We start from the raw sequence: 17707 nt of genomic DNA on the forward strand, positions 1-17707 counted from the left end.
AACTAAAAAATAAAAACTCAAAATCTGTCACCTATAATGCACAAATCTACAGCAGTTCATCTGCCACAGAACTTGTAACACGAAATTACTGCTATTTAAAGCTTCTGTAGGGGCGCCTGGCCAGCTTGGGCGGTGGGGCGTGCAACTCCTCATCTCAGGGTTTTGAGTTTAAGCCCCAGGCTGGGTGTGGAGATGCCTTAAAAATAATACCTTTTAGGGGCACCTGGGTGGCTCAGTGGATTAAGCCTCTGCCTTTGGCTCAGGTCATGATCCTGGGGGTCCTGGGATCAAGCCCCACATCGGGCTCTCTGCTCAGCGGGAAGCCTGCTTCCCCCTCTTTCTCTGCTTGCCTCTCCGCTTGTGACCTCTCTGTGTGTGTCAAATAAATAAATAAATAAAATCTTTCAAAAAACAAAACCAACCTTTTAAATAAATAAATAAAGCAAGCAAGCTCTTGGATCTACTGCTTGGTTTACCTTCCTCCACCAGAGAAGTTCCCATCAATGTACACTCTACCAACCGTGTGAGAGAAAGTGCCTTCCCCCACTCTTGCCTACAGTGAAGAATCATTCTCAGTAATTGAATCAATCTTGAAAATTAATGAGTCCCCGCTCTTCTGATTCACATTCACTGGAATGCCCTTGGATGGGGTTGTTTTTCAGGTTATTGGCCATCTGTATTTGTTCTTTTGGGCACTACTTTCAGATCCCCTGCCTGTATTTTAGGATGTTAGTCTTTTTCTTATTGCCTTGAAAGAGCTTTAAGTCTGTCCTATTCATTGTAAATGCTCCTGGATTTTGTTGGGCTTTTGGGTAGGCTGTAAAGGAATTCTAAATTTTTCATCAAGTCAAATCTATGCTTGGCATTTCTTTAAGGTCTTGCTTGCAAAGGTCCTCCCTTCCTGAACAGACAAGGACAAAAATGTATTTTCTCCTAGCTCTCTAACAGGTTTGTTTTTAAAACTTAAAACATTCCTCCACCAAAATATCTAGGTCACAAAAGACCAAAAACAAAACAAAACAAAGCAAAACAGAAAAAAAGCTGAGGAACGGCTCCAGATAAAAGGAAACTAAAAGGACCTGTTGTGATACTGCAACTTATAAAGAAATACATATTTGGTTTTTGTTCATGGCACAGTGCTTTTTTTTTTTTTTCCTGGCACTGGGTTTCTAAAACCCTCAGAATTTTGGAAGTTATGAGAGCAATAACGTGAAAGAAGAGTCTTTTGTTATTCATAACAAGTCCCTTGCAACCACACCTGAGTTTATGTTAATGACCTTTTAAAGTCCCTGAAGGATGGGGGCTGTTTGCCAGGGAAATCAAAGAAGTCACTAAGGGTTGGAATTTTCAGCCCCACTTTTCCTACCTATATGGTGGGGATAGGAAGTGGTCTGGAGGCTGAATTAATCGCTAATAGTCAAAGATGCAATCAATCGTGCCTACATAATGTGGTCTCCATCAAACCCTAAAAGAAAGAGTCTGGAGCACTTCCAAAGGGTGTTTGCAGAAAGGTGCTGGGAGAGTGGTGTGCTTAGAACTTCATGCTCCTTTCCCCCTGCCTTGCTCTGGGCATCTCTTTATGATAAACCAGTAATCAAATAAGCAAACCTTCTTCCTGAGTTCTGTGAGCTGCTCTAGAAAATTATCCACCCTCAGGAAGGGGTCGTCAGAATCTCCCAGTTTACATCCAGTTGGTCAGAAGCACAGGTAAAACCGGGACTTGCAACTGGCATCGGAAGCGAAGGAAGAAGCGGGATTAAGCCTTTAACCTGTGGGGTCTGTACTAACTAAAGGCAGTGTAGAAGTGAGTGAGAATTTGCAAGATACCCTCCAGCTGTCCACTGGAGAGCTGGAGAATTGCTCGTGTGTAAAACCCCACATATTTGGCGCCAGAATTATTCTGGAAAGGTTTTGAGTATGAGTAGACAAACTGTTTTCCTTCACATGACAACTAACTACACATGTGATTCTACACTGGATGCTTAACTGTGAAGGAAAATATGCTATAAAGAACATTTTTGGGCCAACTGATGAAAGAATACAAACAGTACACTAAAATATGACATAAATGCTAAAATTTACTCAAGCTGGTAACTGAACTAAGGTTAGGTAAAAGAATATCTTTGATTTTAGGAAATATAATGTATGTAGGGGGAAAAGGCTATATGATGTATATGCAACATAAGTTCATACGATCCAGGAAAAATATATATATAGATCTACACACACACATATTTTTAAAAAAGAAACAAAGCCAATAGGGCATAATGCTACCAACAGGTAAATGTGAGTAAAATGGGATTTTGCTTTGGAGATGTCCTTTGTTACTTTTCTCATGACTTTTCTCTAGGTTTTTTGTTTTGTTTTGTTTTGTTTTTTTAAATCTTTCATCCACCTGGAACTGAATATTCAAATAGTAAGGACTCTGCTTTCATCTCAAATAGTCTTCTGAGAGTATGGTACAAAACATGGATAGCATTACCCCAAGCTGGCCAACCCCTGTGACTTGTGGAAAAAGCTCACTCTTTCCCGTCACCCATGGCTTCGCCCATGTCCCCCGTGTGTAGGGAGCGGAGGGAAGCAGGGGGAAGGTGGGAGCCAGAAGACTGTGGGAGGTTCTGCTCTCTTTCTCTTGCTCCAGGAAGATGTACCTTGGCACCTCTCAGCGCTGTGCCAGACTTACAAAGGCCCAGGGTGCTCCAGGGAGACCTGCCAAACGCCTGCTGCCAAGGATCACGGTGCAGCTGTTGCCTTGCTGGGAACAGGAAGCACACTGTCACCATATGCTGGGACCTTCTCTCGGCTCTGGCCCTGTGGATCACTGGCCTGCACTTCTCTTGAGGACAGCCTGCCAGTCCTCACATGCCCTGCACTGTGAACAGGCAGCAGCTGGGCAGGCCACTACCATGTCTCTGCTCCTCTGGACTGGAAAGAAAGCAAACAGCGCGGCATCCGCAGCTCTTGTAAGCTGTTCAAACACATTTGGTGCTCATGGGAATTTGAGGTCAAAGCTAAAAGAGGTAAAACAAATTCCTTCAATGAAACCTTCTGAATTGACTAACGTGCCAGAGTTTATCACTTAAAAGTGGTTTCCTCTTTTGAAATCTCAGATCTGGATGGAGAAAAAGAGAAGTTAAAAATTAAGAGCCCTTTAGATGAGTTCATTCCAGCAGAAATAGGATACAAGCCACAAATGTACATATAAATATTCTAGCAGCCACTTTTAGGAAGGTAAAATAGGTGAAATTTTAGAAAACATTTTATTTAACTTCACACTAGATTTTTCATTTCAACATGAACTCAATGTACAAAATTATTACTAGTGTACATTCTTTTGTCATTGCACAAAACCAGCGTGCATTTTACACTTGCGGTGCCACAATTCACGCCACAGTTCAAGAGCTCAGCGGCCACAGGAGACTAGCAGCTACTGTTATGCACAGTGCAGGCACGGACTACAAACTGTGAGAGCCCCCCTGCAAATAAATGCAACCAGTATCTTTTAGTACTCCTGAATTCAGTGAGTGTTTATCAATGAAGGAATAAGCCGAATTATGCCCAAGAAACAGACCAGATTAGGAACTAGAGAAAAAGTCAGTCCTTAACCTTAGTCTCCTACAGAAAACCTACAATAAATTATTATAAATTATATATAATTACAGATTATATAATCATTTATTATATATCTTATATATATAATTATAAATAATTATAGTGATGCAAGGAACAAACACTGCAATGCAGCCCCAAGAAAACCTTTATTCTCTCTACCAGGCTCTAGACAAGTCAAACCTTGGAGGTGAGAAGCCTTCCCCTGGAGAATGAAGGAAATGGTGGGCAGGTGGTGTGAGCCTCCAGGTCTACAGCAGAGGTGGGAGAAAGGGCAAAGAACATGCCAAGAACAAAGAGCAAACTGGTGGCCAAAATGCAGCATAGATGGTTGGGGGAAAGGCCAGACAGTAGAGGCCAGAACAATCCTGCAGGCTCAGCCAAAGCTGGACGTCATCCGGAAGAGAGTGGGAGGCTCAGAGGGGCTAAATGGGAGAATGTTTAGATCAGACTGGATCACTACTTTCTTAGGAAGCCAGGTGCACAAGATGGAACAGGGGACTCCAGGTGCTGCTGCATATACAACCAAAGAACACAGAGAAGAGACCTGAATTCAGGCAGTGCTGGAAGGAGGCATACGGAGAAAAAGTCAACAGGCCTTCATGACCCAAGGAAGGTAGGGAAAAGTAACTCACATCAAGTGAGGAGGACAAATATTACCAGAATTTACCCACTTAACTCCTGCTGTCCCAGACACACAGCTCCTGACAACTTGAAACCCCATGTGTAAAAGATGGAATTAGTGAAAACAGGGACAGCCGGCTGGCTCAACTGATAGAGTGTGCAACTTTTGATCTTAGGGTTGTAGGTTCAAGCCCCATGTTGGGTGTAGAGATTACTTAAAAATAAAATCTTAAAAAAAAAAAATCTTTAAAAAAAAAAAACAAAACCAAACAAAAACAGAGGACACCCAGCCAAGAGAAATACGATGACCTGACTCGGATGGCTGTGCCAGGCCCCCTATTTATATCACTTGGCATCTGCACAGTACAAATATAAATGGGAACTAAGAGTGATTAAGTGGCAGAGGTCTATGCAAATGGATAAGGCTAAAGAAAATGACTTACTTATGATTTAAATGTTTGAAACAGTCCATGAGAAAAACACTCGTAGTCCCTTCATACCTACTCCTAGTCAAGAAAGTAAGCTCTACTGTAATTGGTCCATGGTAGTCTTTACTTGCCTTAGAAAGTTTCTACTGTAAATAAGCAGGTAAGCAGACATAACCATAGGGCAGGGGTTGGGGGGGGGCACTTGTCAATTTCTACCATCGCAATGTTTAAATATAAGTGTCTACATGACCCATGTTTATGCATCTATGTTTATCAGAAAAAGTGATGGCACTGAAAAAAAAAACAAAAACAAAAACTGGGGTGCCTGGGTGGCTCAGTGGGTTAAGCCTCTGCCTTCAGCTCAGGTCATGATCTCAGTCAGGGTCCAGGGTTCAAGTCCTGTGTTGGGCTCTCTGCTCAGCAGGGAGCCTGCTTCCCCCTTTCTCTTCCTGCCTCTCTGCCTACTTATGATCTCTCTCTCTCTCTGTCAAAAAAGAAAATCTTAAAAACAAAAACAAAACAAAAAAACTCCCATATACAACTGCAAAGAACTATCACTAGTCAAATTAAATAATCAGTATGTCCTGGCATAGTTCAGAACAATGGACTCCAAAATGACAACAAAAATTCCAAAAGTGATTTGATCACAATGGCGTTTCCTCCTTCCAGATCACAGAACCAGATTGTTATTTAAATAAGTAGTTCCCAAATAACGAATTTTTATTAATACTAAAATAAGGAGAAATGTTTGGGCCACTGAAGTGCTGTGTTAGGACCCTCTGTTGAATTTCTGTAAACTGAACCTGACTGTACCAATCCCAAATAAGAAACAATTTCAGAGAGGGGACCGGAAAGCTCTAGGCCAGCGCTAACAAAAGGAAATATAATGTGAACCATATGTGTCATTTTAAGTCATCCATTAGCAACACTGAAAAAAGAAATGGGTGAAATTAATTTTAATAATGTTTCATTAACTCAGTATACCTAAAATATCATTTCAACATGTAATATATTAATGAGAGAGCTCCCTTTTTTTCATACTGAGCTTTCAGAATCTGGCAGGTATTTTATACTTACAGCTCAACTTACAGCTATCTTTCAAGTGCTCATTAGCTCATGTAGCAAGTGGCTATAACACTGGACAGCATGGATCTAGACTTACCATTTCACTCTGTAGATGAAGACAGCAGACTGCAAAGAAGTTAAGAGACTGGTAAACCGCTGAGCCCAGCCTAGATTTCTTGCTGCCTAATTCCTAATTTATAAAATATAAAACTGAATGTTTTATACCCAGAAGATACAGAGGAGTATCCAATGATGGCAGGCCAAGGACACCTGGGATGGAAGTTAACCTTCAGGAGAGCACATGAAACCAGAGCTCATTGTCAAGAGAAAATGTGTGGATGAAATGGATACCCAACAGCGAAGCTACAGAACATACATGGTCTCAGTCGAGAAGCTTGAAGGTTATGTGTTGGTAAGGACAGAAATGTTCCAGGTTGACCCATGTGCATGATCACTGGAGACTGAATTCATATCCAGCAGAGAGTGACTGGGAATCAGGACAGTGTATGCAAATTTAAATGCATCCCAGGATGCAGACCTGCGTGAAGCCTAACAGAATTCCCTATACCCTAATCTCTACTTTGCTGGTAATATTTCAGAAGTAATCTGCACAAATAGGACACTATGTATGAAACCTGATTTAAATACTCTGGCCAAAAAAAAAAAAAAAAGTGAAGGGAGGGAAACTGGCCAAGTTTTATTTAAAGTTAGTTAGTTAATTAGTTTATTTGTTTGTTTGTTTGAGAGACAGAGGGCTCAAGCAAGCAAGCAAGGGGGAGTGGAGGTAGAGGGAGAGAAAGAATCTGAAGCAGACTCTCTTGGCACAGAGAGCTGAGCACAGAACCTGAGTCAGTGCTTGATCCCAGGACCCTGAGATCATGACCTGAGCCAAATTTATGAGCCAGATTCTTGACCCACTGATCCACCCAGGCACTCCGGATGTTGGCAAATTTTAATAATTAAAGCTGTCTGATGAGTACAAGGCACCTACTAAACTATTCTTTCTAACTTTACATATGTTGGAGCTTTTCCATATTAAAACTTTTTTTTAAAGGGGAGGGGTGTGGTTGAGAAGAAGCATAACCTCCGAAAAAGGTTTTCTACAGCCCCAATAATAAGACCAATAAATAAACTATGGCATTCTGCCAATAATTTCAAGAGCTTGAAAATGCACAGACATTTCAATTTTAAGAAAGCAGACTGAAAAGGGATGGGGGGGAAGGAGAGGGAGAAAAATATTTTTAAAACACCTATAAACCTCAATACCCTGAGAAAACGCACTGTCAGCAACTCAACAATGATCCCACCAGAGCTGCTCCTATTAGTACATATTAAAATATATGTCATAGTTTCTAAACTGATAAAATGAGATTGTACTCATGATGCTATTCTTTTTTTTTTTCTTTTTTAAGATTTTATTTATTTATTTGACAGACAGAGAGCACAAGTAGGCAGAAAGGCAGGCAGAGACAGAGAAAGGGAGAAGCAGGTTCCCCACTGAGCAGAGAGCCCAATGCAGGGCTGGATCTCAGGAGCCTGGGATCATGACCTGAGCGGAAGGCAGACGCTTAACCCACTGAGCCACCCAGGTGCCCCCATGATGCTGTTCTTAAGTCAGCTTGCCTATGCGGGAACGACCACCTTCCATGCAGTTCCCTAAGGGTGCAACGAGGGTTGGGCACGTGACAGATGCTACACCAATCAGATCCCATCCTCTAGGGATGGAATACTCACAGGGACAGGGGCCGATGGACCTCACCCAGTCAGGGTGTCCTGGACAGAAAGCCCACAAATTTATGCTTCTGAGATTCCCCGGACCAAACTGAAACTGGGTTTCCCATTGTTTTCAGCTTCTGGGATCTCCCAGTACCTTTTTATAAACACTGTTTTCCTACTTAAGCTGGGCAGAATTCCTATCTGTTGGCTGAAGCAAAAGAACTCTGGTAGTAATGGGAACACTACTATTAACAAAAAGAGCTAAGAGTAATGCATCATAATTTGCCAGGTACTATTGTAAAGTTTTTATAAGTTCTATCTCACTGAAGCATCGCAACAATTCTATGAGATAAATACTATGAACTTCGATTCAGGGCTGAGAAAATGGAGCTCCAGGCAGATGAAAACATGCCCCAACGGACAGTGACTGGTTGGAGAGCCAAGATCTGAAATTGGGCTGTTGAAGCCTCAATTTAGTCCTAGATTATAAAACTTCCAATTAAGCAGCTTTATGACTTGCTTTTTTCATTTATAATATGTTAAGAAGGCCTTTCCATATTGGGAAATATATCATTTTTAATAACCATATTGAATTTATAATATAGATTTTCATAATTCAAGCAATTATCTCCTACATTGGGGTATTTAGGTTTTTTCTAGTTTTTTAATGTCATTAATGTGGCTGTAATTAACTGTTCTTTGAGTTTGAGGGCACATCTTAATTTATAGGTAGGTTAAATTTCTGGCTGAGATTTGCCAGGTCAAAGGATACGTACTTTTTTTTTGTTTCCATTCTTGATTATATATCACCCAATAAGGGTATTTTGTTTTCAAAGCTTGCTAAGAAATGTAAAAGAGAACAAAGTTGGCTTTTCTTTGTAAAAGGCCATTTCTGCCTTTGGGCATTCATGTCTGTTTACATGCTCAGAATGGAGACAATCTGCTCAGCTAAGAAAGAGAACTCTGTTTTTAAATGTTAATTGATGTAGGATAATCGGATTTCCCAATCAATACCAAATACAGTTGGAGCCCAGTGCTTAAGAAGTTTCTGAGCCAGCTTCATATTGCATCATATTTCCTGAGGCAAATTCTAAAGGGCACTGGCTCAGGGATCAATTGTGAAAAAGGTAGGTTATAAGCAAAGGTGTTCTGTGACTTCTGGAATTCTTCCTTTGCACCAGCTGTTTCAAAAATCAAAACTTAAATTATTTTAGATGCCAGTTATTACAATGCTGTAATTATTGGTGTGTTTATTTCTTCTGCGAGATCAAGGTTCTCTCTATCCTTTCTCAGAAGGTTAGTCCAGTGCAGTAACTTCCTGGGAAGATCACATGATCTACTTTTCTACTCTCTGAGTACTGAAATACCCTCCAGCTGAGTACAAAATAAAATTTCAGACTCGGCCTGACACCATGCTACCTTGAAGGCTGACACTGAACCATTTGATATCACCAAGCAGCCTGAAAGAAAGAGGGCATCCAAAAGAAGGCACCAACTTAGAAATGGTTGGGGGGGGTGGGGTGGGTAAGCAACTTCAGTGAGAATGTTCTACCAGGAGCAGCCTGCACAGTAAACTGGACACAGAGACGTTCTTTGGGAGACTGGGTAACTGAAGGTGGAAAAGTAGAATATCCCAACCTGATCCTGTATGAATCGGAATGTTAATATCTAGGGAAAACTACCGTTAACTTTTATCTACCCAAACCAAACACAATTTAAAAATTTTTAACTTAAAACTCGTATCAGGACAAGAACATATTAGCACAGTCCTGTTGAGTAACAGGGAGAGTCTATCTTGCCAAACTGACAATGATTATCTTGCAGGGATAGATAAGAAGGTTGAAAGGGAAAACACAAGTAAACATTCACCAAACACAACCCTGAGGAAGAGGGCGAGCTACCAGAAGCAGGAAACTAAAGAATACAAGGATACAATGAAGCACTTTCAGAAAGTTCAGACAATCAGAAAATAATAATAATAATAATAACAGTAGTAGTAGTAGTAGTAGTAGTAGTAGTAGTAGTAGTAGTAAAAATTAGACAAAAAACCAGCTGGTCAAGCTTTCTATCCTGGAGATCAAAGACCCTCAGGCCCTGATCAGAATGAATCAGGACCTGGCACACTTTCCACCAGCTAGCTCAGTTGTCACATTTCATCTCATCTGGCAATCCCCCAGTCGAATCCAGCTCTCCGGGGAAAACGGGAAGAGATGGTAAGAAGGCAGTGCTAACAGCACAGGGCTTGTCACGCAAATTCCGGAGACTAAACAGACTCCGTTGTTACCCAGAGGCAAACAGCATGCAAGTATGGCTACCCCACGAAATTCAGTTAGAACTTTCAGGCAACAGTTCCCTTGAAGATATTTAGGAACTCACCTAGTGCATGGCTACAACTCCGGCAGGATTCTGTTAGACTGACAATGATTTGCTGCAGGTCAGCTCTGGGGGGAGTAGGAGAAGGGTTGGGATTTTTCCAGCCATTACATTTACAAGACTCCTCGGCCTAAAAAAGGAACAGAGATAAAAATTATTTAACAGGCAGCAATGGACTCCATGCTTTCCGTGAGATCAATACCCACTAGTTACAGGACAGCTACCCTCCCCACTCCTGACTTCAAAATTTCCTACATATGCACAAAAAATAAAAATAGAAAAAGGCAAAGAGGCTGTTATGATCTAGACATTTTGGATTTTAATGTCTTGGCTGGTTTCCTTTCTGCTGGCTGGAATTGAGAACTGCAGCTCAGACAGCAGACGCATGCCCTTTGATACCAGTGCCCCCAAGCAAATGTCCATGAAGTGGTCAGTTCTGAGAAAGCACATCCATAAAGCTGGCCAAGGCAACAAGCCAGACTGTCCAGAGATCCTTGGAACCTGGCTGGGGCCTCCACCATGACTGAGCCTTGCATACTTGAAGGCTCCAGCTGCAACTCTGCCCCATGGACCAGGAAGGAAATCCACAAAACTGAGGAAGTTATCAACCTCAAGGAAACGAGGAGGGACACACCCATCTCGAGGCCACATTTGCTAGCTCCTCCAAGTCTTTTGTAGGCTCCCAGCTACATGATGGAGAGGGCCTCACTGTGCAGTCAGGGGTTTCCATCTTGATACTTCTCAGATTCCTTGTACCAGAATACCAGTATTTATTATTTTAGCAACACTTACAAGAAATCTTCCTTACGCTTCACATTTCCCTACCATCTTTGAGATCAGTGAATACGATTTATGATTTAGTCTTTTTGTGGAGTGTTGGGTATAAAGTTGAGGACAAGGATAGAAAGATGTCAACAATTTTCAATCATAAAAATAAAATGGAACACAGCTGACTGTGGGTGAGAGCCTTCTGTGTCTACTGTCCAAATGGTAGCCAGTAGCCACAGGTGGCTGTTGAGCCCTTGAAATATAGCTAGTCCTTGGGACACCTGGGTGGCTCAGTTGGTTAAGCCACTGCCTTCGGCTTAGGTCATGATCTCAGGGTTGTGGGATCGAGTCCTGCATGGGGCTCCTTGCTCAGTGGGGAGCCTGTTTCTCTCTCTGCCTCTGCCTGCCACTCTACCTGCGTTTATGCTCTGATAAATAAAAATCTTCAAAAAAAAAGAAAAAGAAAAAGAAATATAGCTAGTCCAATCTGAAATGCGCTGCAGGTATAAAATATATACCAGATTTAGAAGACTAATGTAAAAACTTCTCATTAATTATTTTCACATTGGTTACCTGTTTGACCCATGTTTCACACTGGTTACATATAGTATTTTAGATGCATGGAGTTAAATAAAAAATAGGAAAATTCATTTGACTGGTTTCTTTTCTACTTTTTAAATGTGGCTACTGGAACACTTAAAATTACATATGCGGTTCACATTCTTCTTCTCTGAAATAGCACTGTTCTAACAAAACAAATCGCACAGACTTTTGTGCTTGGGCTTTGTGGTAGATCTTTGATCACAGGTCTTTTCACCCTGCTTCCCACCCCTGCAGCCCTCAAACCCCCAAAGGCTGAAGTTGGTAGAAGTCGGATGTGTAGAAAATGACAGAACGGCTGCTACCTCAACTCCATACAGAAAATTCTCCAAGACAGGGACAGTTTCTGAAGTGTGTGTACATCTAAGAGAGTAAGGAAAGAAAGAATAAATAGCTGGCAAGGCAAGAAGGCCAAGGTGAAAGGAAAATATGTTTCTAAAGATAAGTTCCCTATGCTTCTGAAGATAAGCTGGACCTGATGAATGTTGGCAAGCCCAACCTGACTGCTTCTCACATGTTAACCCACTGGGGACAGAGAAGGCAAGACCAAAAATAGCAACTTGGTAGCACAACTCCCCGTGAGTAGCTCAAGTGACCCTCTTCTGTTTGGCCAAGGCATCAGGACCTGAAGGTTAACCATAGTGCTCGTTATTAAGCTGAACTGGACTTGAAATGCCCTATAATGAGCCATCCACTTCTTCAGAGATTGGAAAGTTCTCAAGGGCCATGTTTTTGAAGACTCTCATGAGAACTTACATGAATGCCTATAGTCTTTGTAGGGATGGAGGAAACCACTCGCCTTGGGGACTCCTCTCCTAGCAGTGGAATATCTACTTCAAGAGTCTCACACAGCCTCTGGCTTTTCTGAGCAGTTGGTCTGATCCTACTGCCCCTTCCAAAAAGGACTTTGGGTAGAGAAGGAAAAATTATGATAATAGTCCCAACAAATTAATTACATACAGCAGACCAAACCTAGAAGGAGCAACAGCAATGGCCCAAAACCTTTTGAGTTTGCAGAACTAATTTCCAAGCCAAAGAACTACGATGCATACTGAGTCATTCATTCGACAGTATGTCTTGAAGGGCTACTCCGTGCCAGGTACTTTTGCTAGGTATGGAAAGGGAATGAATAAAGACCCTGTCCTTGGGATAGTGAGAATGAGGCAAACAGACAACACAAATTAACAAATTATACAGTATATTAGAAAGTGACATCACTATGGAAAGAAAGAAGTGATGGGGAAAGGAGGCTTGGGGAAGGGTAGCGCAGAATCTGAAATTTTAAGTGGGCTTTTTTTTTTTTTAAGATTTTATTTGATTTTATATTTGACAGACAGAGATCACAAGTAGGCAGAGAGACAGGAAGAGAGAGAGGGGGAAGCAGGCTCCCCACTGAGCAGAGAGCCTGATGCGGGGCTTGATCGCAGGACCCCGGGATCACGCCCCGAGCCGAAAGCAGAGGCTTTAACCCACTGAGCCACCCAGGCACCCCTTAAGTAGGCCTTTTTAAGAAAGTGGCAATAAAGCAAAGACTTGAAGGAGCAGAGGGAGTTAACCGTTAGATATATGGTAGAAGAACATCCCAGACAGAGGCAACAGGCAGGGCAGAGTCAAGAGTGGTTGGCTCGCTCAACAAACAGCAAAGACCAGCATGCATAGGGCACAGTGAGTAAAGGAAAGAGCTGAGTTGGAAGTAGGAGAAATCCTACAAGGTCTCATAGGCAATTAGCAGTACTTCAGCTTGGTTATATGATCCATCGTCTCTCCTTTCCCAAACAGGATCCTCTGGGCTTGAAACGGGTATAGGAAGAGAACACAAAGACACAAAGCCAGATGTTTTCAAACTCATTTTTTTTTCCTTTTCTAGTGTAGAAAGCCTCCCCACTTTCTCTTTTCCTTTGGCATTACTCACAGAGGCATTCATTTTTTCTGTCACTAACTTACAGGAGCAAATCATCCTATTTCCTTTCATTTTTTACCTCTACTCCAGGATCAAATACATATTCTGTTACACAGGGAAGCACATTAATTATTCACACTTTCCTGAATTTATAAATCTCTTTAATATCTAGATGGAAAAGAACTCCAGTACCTTAACCAAGGCCCACCAAAAGAACACAAGATTCCCCTGGAATTACCAAAAAGATGCCAAGTTGTCTAAGTTAAGAGTTTCAACACTTACTAAGGCCCAAGATTAACTTTAAGGCTAGGAGTCAGGTGGGTAATAAATTCAGCTCAAAACCCCAAGGAATTATGTAATATGGGAATCTGTCCTCATTCACCTAGGTAGCCGCATTAGCTTCTGACAAACGTGATGGCCTTTGCCATCTGGGCACATCAGCAACCACAGCCTAAGTCTCCTCCTTTGGCAGGTTTCCACGGGCAGGCAGGAAAATTGGGAGGAATTCTGTATGGACCAGAATAACACCACCCACAGCCAGTATTTGTAACTCCAGATTCTCAGAGAGACCATGACACAGTGAGATGAAATTCCTCCTTCCAAGGAAGCTTGAGAAGCCAACTTGTTCTGAATCAACCCGAAAGTATGTGGGCCTCTACACGGGCCTCTACAAGAGCCATCAACCTCAACAAAATACCACTTTTTGGTTCAAAGGTTTGAGTCTACAGGTAAGAAATTGCTCCATCTCGTGCTTGGGGTTGAAATCCATGGGCTTATACCATAGCTTTTCACCTAACACTGTGTTAGGAATGGATTACCTCAGAAGACAGTGCTAACGGGGAGTGTTTTCTCTGTATTTAGACAGGGTGGAAAGAATGCAGAGGAAAAAGCATAGACAGAATGTGAACCTTTCCTACTCTCTCTCGCACTATTTATTCATTCTGCAAACACTAACTGAGCCCCTACTACATGTCCATCATAGAAGCAGATACTGCGGACACAACAAATTTCTGCAGAAATAAAAATCTATGGGTGCCTGGGTTGCTCAGTCTGTTAAGCAGTTCTCAACCTTAGAGGCATATTGGAATTAATATTAAGATTACTGGGGAGCTCCATTAAGCCTGATACCCACACCTGACTGCAAAATAATTAACTCACAATCTTTGTGGATAGATACCAGGCATCAGTATGTTTCTTAAGCTGGTGATGCTGGTGTGTAGACAAAGCTGAGCATCTCTGATCTAAAAGAAGGGTTACTAGGAATGGACCCATGAAAAAACACACACACTTGGAGTGGATGGCTGGCTCAGTTGGTGGAGCATGCGACCCAAGATCTCGGGGTTGTGAATTCAAGCCCCACCTTGGATGTGGAGATTACCAAAAATAGAATCTTAAACACACACACACTCACACACTAATTGGAGCATGTCAGGAAGACTTATACAGACGCGGGATCCTTCACATTGGATGAGAGGAGGGGGAAGAACAGTCCATTCTGAAGAACAGCAGCATGTGTGTGCTTTGGAACATACTTCTTGCCCCTCACCTCATGTATAGTTAAATATATAGGTGCCTGCTTTATCCAAAACATTTTTATAGAATTTGAGACCACTGGTACTCTCCTGAAGCTGGGTGACAGAGGAGAAAAGAGAGAAGTTAACACCTTCTCTGTGTCAGAATTTTCTAGGATTTTTATGAAGGGGATAAAAGAACATGTCTAGTTTAAAATTCTAAAATTACCACTATAAACAAATATATCGCAGAATTATCCCCCCCCTTTTTTTTTAAGATTTTTTATTTATTTGTTAGAGAGAGAGATACAGAGCGCAAGCACAGGCAGACAGAGTGGCAGGCTAGAGGCAGAGGGAGAAGCAGGCTCCCTGCCGAGCAAGGAGCCCGATGTGGGACTCGATCCCAGGACACTGGGATCATGACCCGAGCCGAAGGCAGCCGCTTAACCAACTGAGCCACCCAGGCGTCCCATCCCCCCCCCTTTTTTTGAGCCTGTCATTTATAGATCTCTGCTTGGCCTTGCTTTTTTTAGTCATGGTATTTATATTAAAAATTAAACCTAAATTAAAAGCAAAAGGTTGAGAACCACTGGCCTAGAAGAGATAAGACTCTGGGACTGAATCAAATAGGTGATGCATACCAATTCCTCCTGAAGCTCTGCTCAGTAAATGGATTCCTGGAAATCTTCCCAAAGAGTTGTGTGGAAAGAGACAAGATCTTCCAGCAGCAAAACCTATGAACTAGAATATTCTTTCAGGCTATACTGCCTTTCTCAGCCTGTGGAGGAGCAAAGAGGCCAGAGACAGAGAAAATGGGCCAGGGGAAAGACGTGATGTTTGAGACTATTCTCCATCACAAAATAGACTGCCAGGAAACTTTGAGAAAACATTCTCGCTAAGTACTCTTAAATCTTTCTCCACAGCCCCTCAACATCGCCCTCATTCAACTCACAGCAGCAACAGGTGAAGGAATGCAGGCAAAAGGTGGGTCGGCAAAATGTTTCAGCTTAGGTTGAGGTTGGTAGAACAGCTCCAGGTGACAGCAGACGCATCAGTGCCATGATCAAGAGGAAAGGACTTGGAAACTATGGAAATACAGTTTCAAATCTTAGCTGCAACACTTACTATGTGAACCTAGGTGAATCACTAACCCCTCCAAGCTTCCCAGTCTCTAAAGTGGATTTTAAAATACCTATCTCACAGGACTGTTGGGGGCATTAAGCAATTAATGGAGGCAGATGCGAATTAATGGAAGTAATAATAAAGATTATGGTGACTCTGATAATGATAACATGCAAGGAGAACTCTGTTAAGGTGAATGGTGAGGTCATGATGAACTATGACAGTTAGTACTTTAAAGCAAGGACTTGAAGAGGTTGCAACCAATGGAAGTAGTCTGAGGATACTGGCACCAATCATTAGGCAAGAGGCTATAGCTCTTACTGAACAAAAGACTAGGGAGCTTATGAATTACATAAAAAGTTATGCTCCTCAAAGAATAAACTGGCTCCATTTCCACTGTAGGTAAGAGCAGTGGGAAGTCATTCAAAGGCTTACTGGGTGATCTTGGTGGACAATTTATTTTAACAGAAGTAAAGAGAAAGATGGCCAGGTTCTATATATAGCAAGAACACAATTTAAAAAAAAATAATAAAAAAAATAAAAAACACAATATATTAAAATCTGTGAGAAATGATCAACACTTAGGTGAAAACAAATACCCTTAAATGCATTTATGGGGAAAACACAAAGATTAAAAATAAACAAACTATTCATTCAACTCCATAATCTAGAAAAAGAGTAACAAAATAAATTCAAGAAAAATTGATAAAAGGAACTAATGTAAAAAAAAGCTTAGGGAAATGAACAAACAATATCATATACCTAATGAGTAAAATAAATTGTTGATTTTTGAAAAGACTATTAAAATAAACAAACTCTTGAGACTCTAATGAAGGCAGAGAAAAAATAAGAGTGAGAAAGGAGATAAAAACTACAGATTTATAACTAAAATAAGTACTCTGGGGGCCCCTGGGTGGCTCAGTGGGTTAAGCCTCAGTCTTTGGCTCAGGTCATGATCCCAGGGTCCTGGATCGAGCCCCACATCGGGCGCTCTGCTCAGCAGGGAGCCTGCTTCCTCCTCTCTCTCTCTCTCTCTGCCTGCCTCTCTGACTACTTGTAATCTCTGTCAATCTATCTGTCATATAAATAAATAAAATCTAAAAAAGTAATAAAATAAAATAAGTACTCTGTAGAACTTTATATCAATAATTATGAAACACCAGATGAAACAAGTGACTTCCTAGGAAAACAGAAATTATCTAACCTCATTTAATAGGTAGTAAAGTTTTCTGACAACCCTAGAAGATAATGAAAAGGTCATCAAAGATATAAAAATGTCCCAAGATCAGATGGTTTTATAGGTAAGTTCCAATTAACTTTCAAGAGCTAGCCAAAATAAATATAATGTTAATTTTCGGGACACCTGGGTATCTCGGTCAGCTGGGTGTCTGCCTTTGGCGCAGGTCATGATCCTAGGATTCTGGGATTGAGTCCCCTGTCAGGCTCCTTCTCCCTCTACCCATCTCTCTCTCTTCTCTCTCTCTGACAAATAAATAAATAAGATCTTTAAAAATAAATAAGTAAATAAGTAAAATTTTTAATTTTCCAGTAGCCACATTTTAAAAAGTAAAAAAAGTAAATAATAAGATTATTTAACATAATACACCCAAATATTACCACTTTAACATGGAATCAGAATAAAAACATTATTAATAAAACAATTTACATATTTTTTATGCTAAGTCTTCAAAACCCAAGGCATATATGACCTCACATTTCAATTCAGACTAGTCATGTTTCAGGTGCTCAATGATCATCTGTGGCTAGTGGCTACCACACTGAACAGCCAGGGACCACACTATTCCTTTTATTGTAAATTGTTTCAGAACATTAGAAAAAGATGAAAAACTCAACGTCATTCTATGAATCCAGTATAACCCTGACACAAAAACAGAGAGAGAGCAAAAAACACCAAAAAAGGCACTAGCCCAATCTCACACACACAAAAAACTGACATAAAGTATCTGTAAATTAAATGCAATAGTACACGA

At 41.2% G+C, this 17707-nt stretch overlaps 1 protein-coding gene across 8 annotated transcripts in view; it reads right to left on the reverse strand.

Annotated features, from left to right (window-relative positions):
• KAT2B (lysine acetyltransferase 2B) overlaps positions 1 to 17707 on the reverse strand; it is a 100057-nt gene that overhangs the window by 58333 nt on the left and 24017 nt on the right. For all 8 annotated transcript variants that reach the window (XM_032331498.1, XM_032331541.1, XM_032331879.1 and 5 more), the window contains exon 2: positions 9819 to 9945. In XM_032331498.1, coding sequence (XP_032187389.1) covers positions 9819 to 9945 — 127 coding nt within the window. The remainder of the gene's footprint in view (positions 1 to 9818; positions 9946 to 17707) is intronic.

The sequence above is a fragment of the Mustela erminea genome, chromosome 1, assembly GCF_009829155.1.
Source record: "Mustela erminea isolate mMusErm1 chromosome 1, mMusErm1.Pri, whole genome shotgun sequence".
In the NCBI taxonomy this organism is placed as follows: Eukaryota; Metazoa; Chordata; class Mammalia; order Carnivora; family Mustelidae; genus Mustela; species Mustela erminea.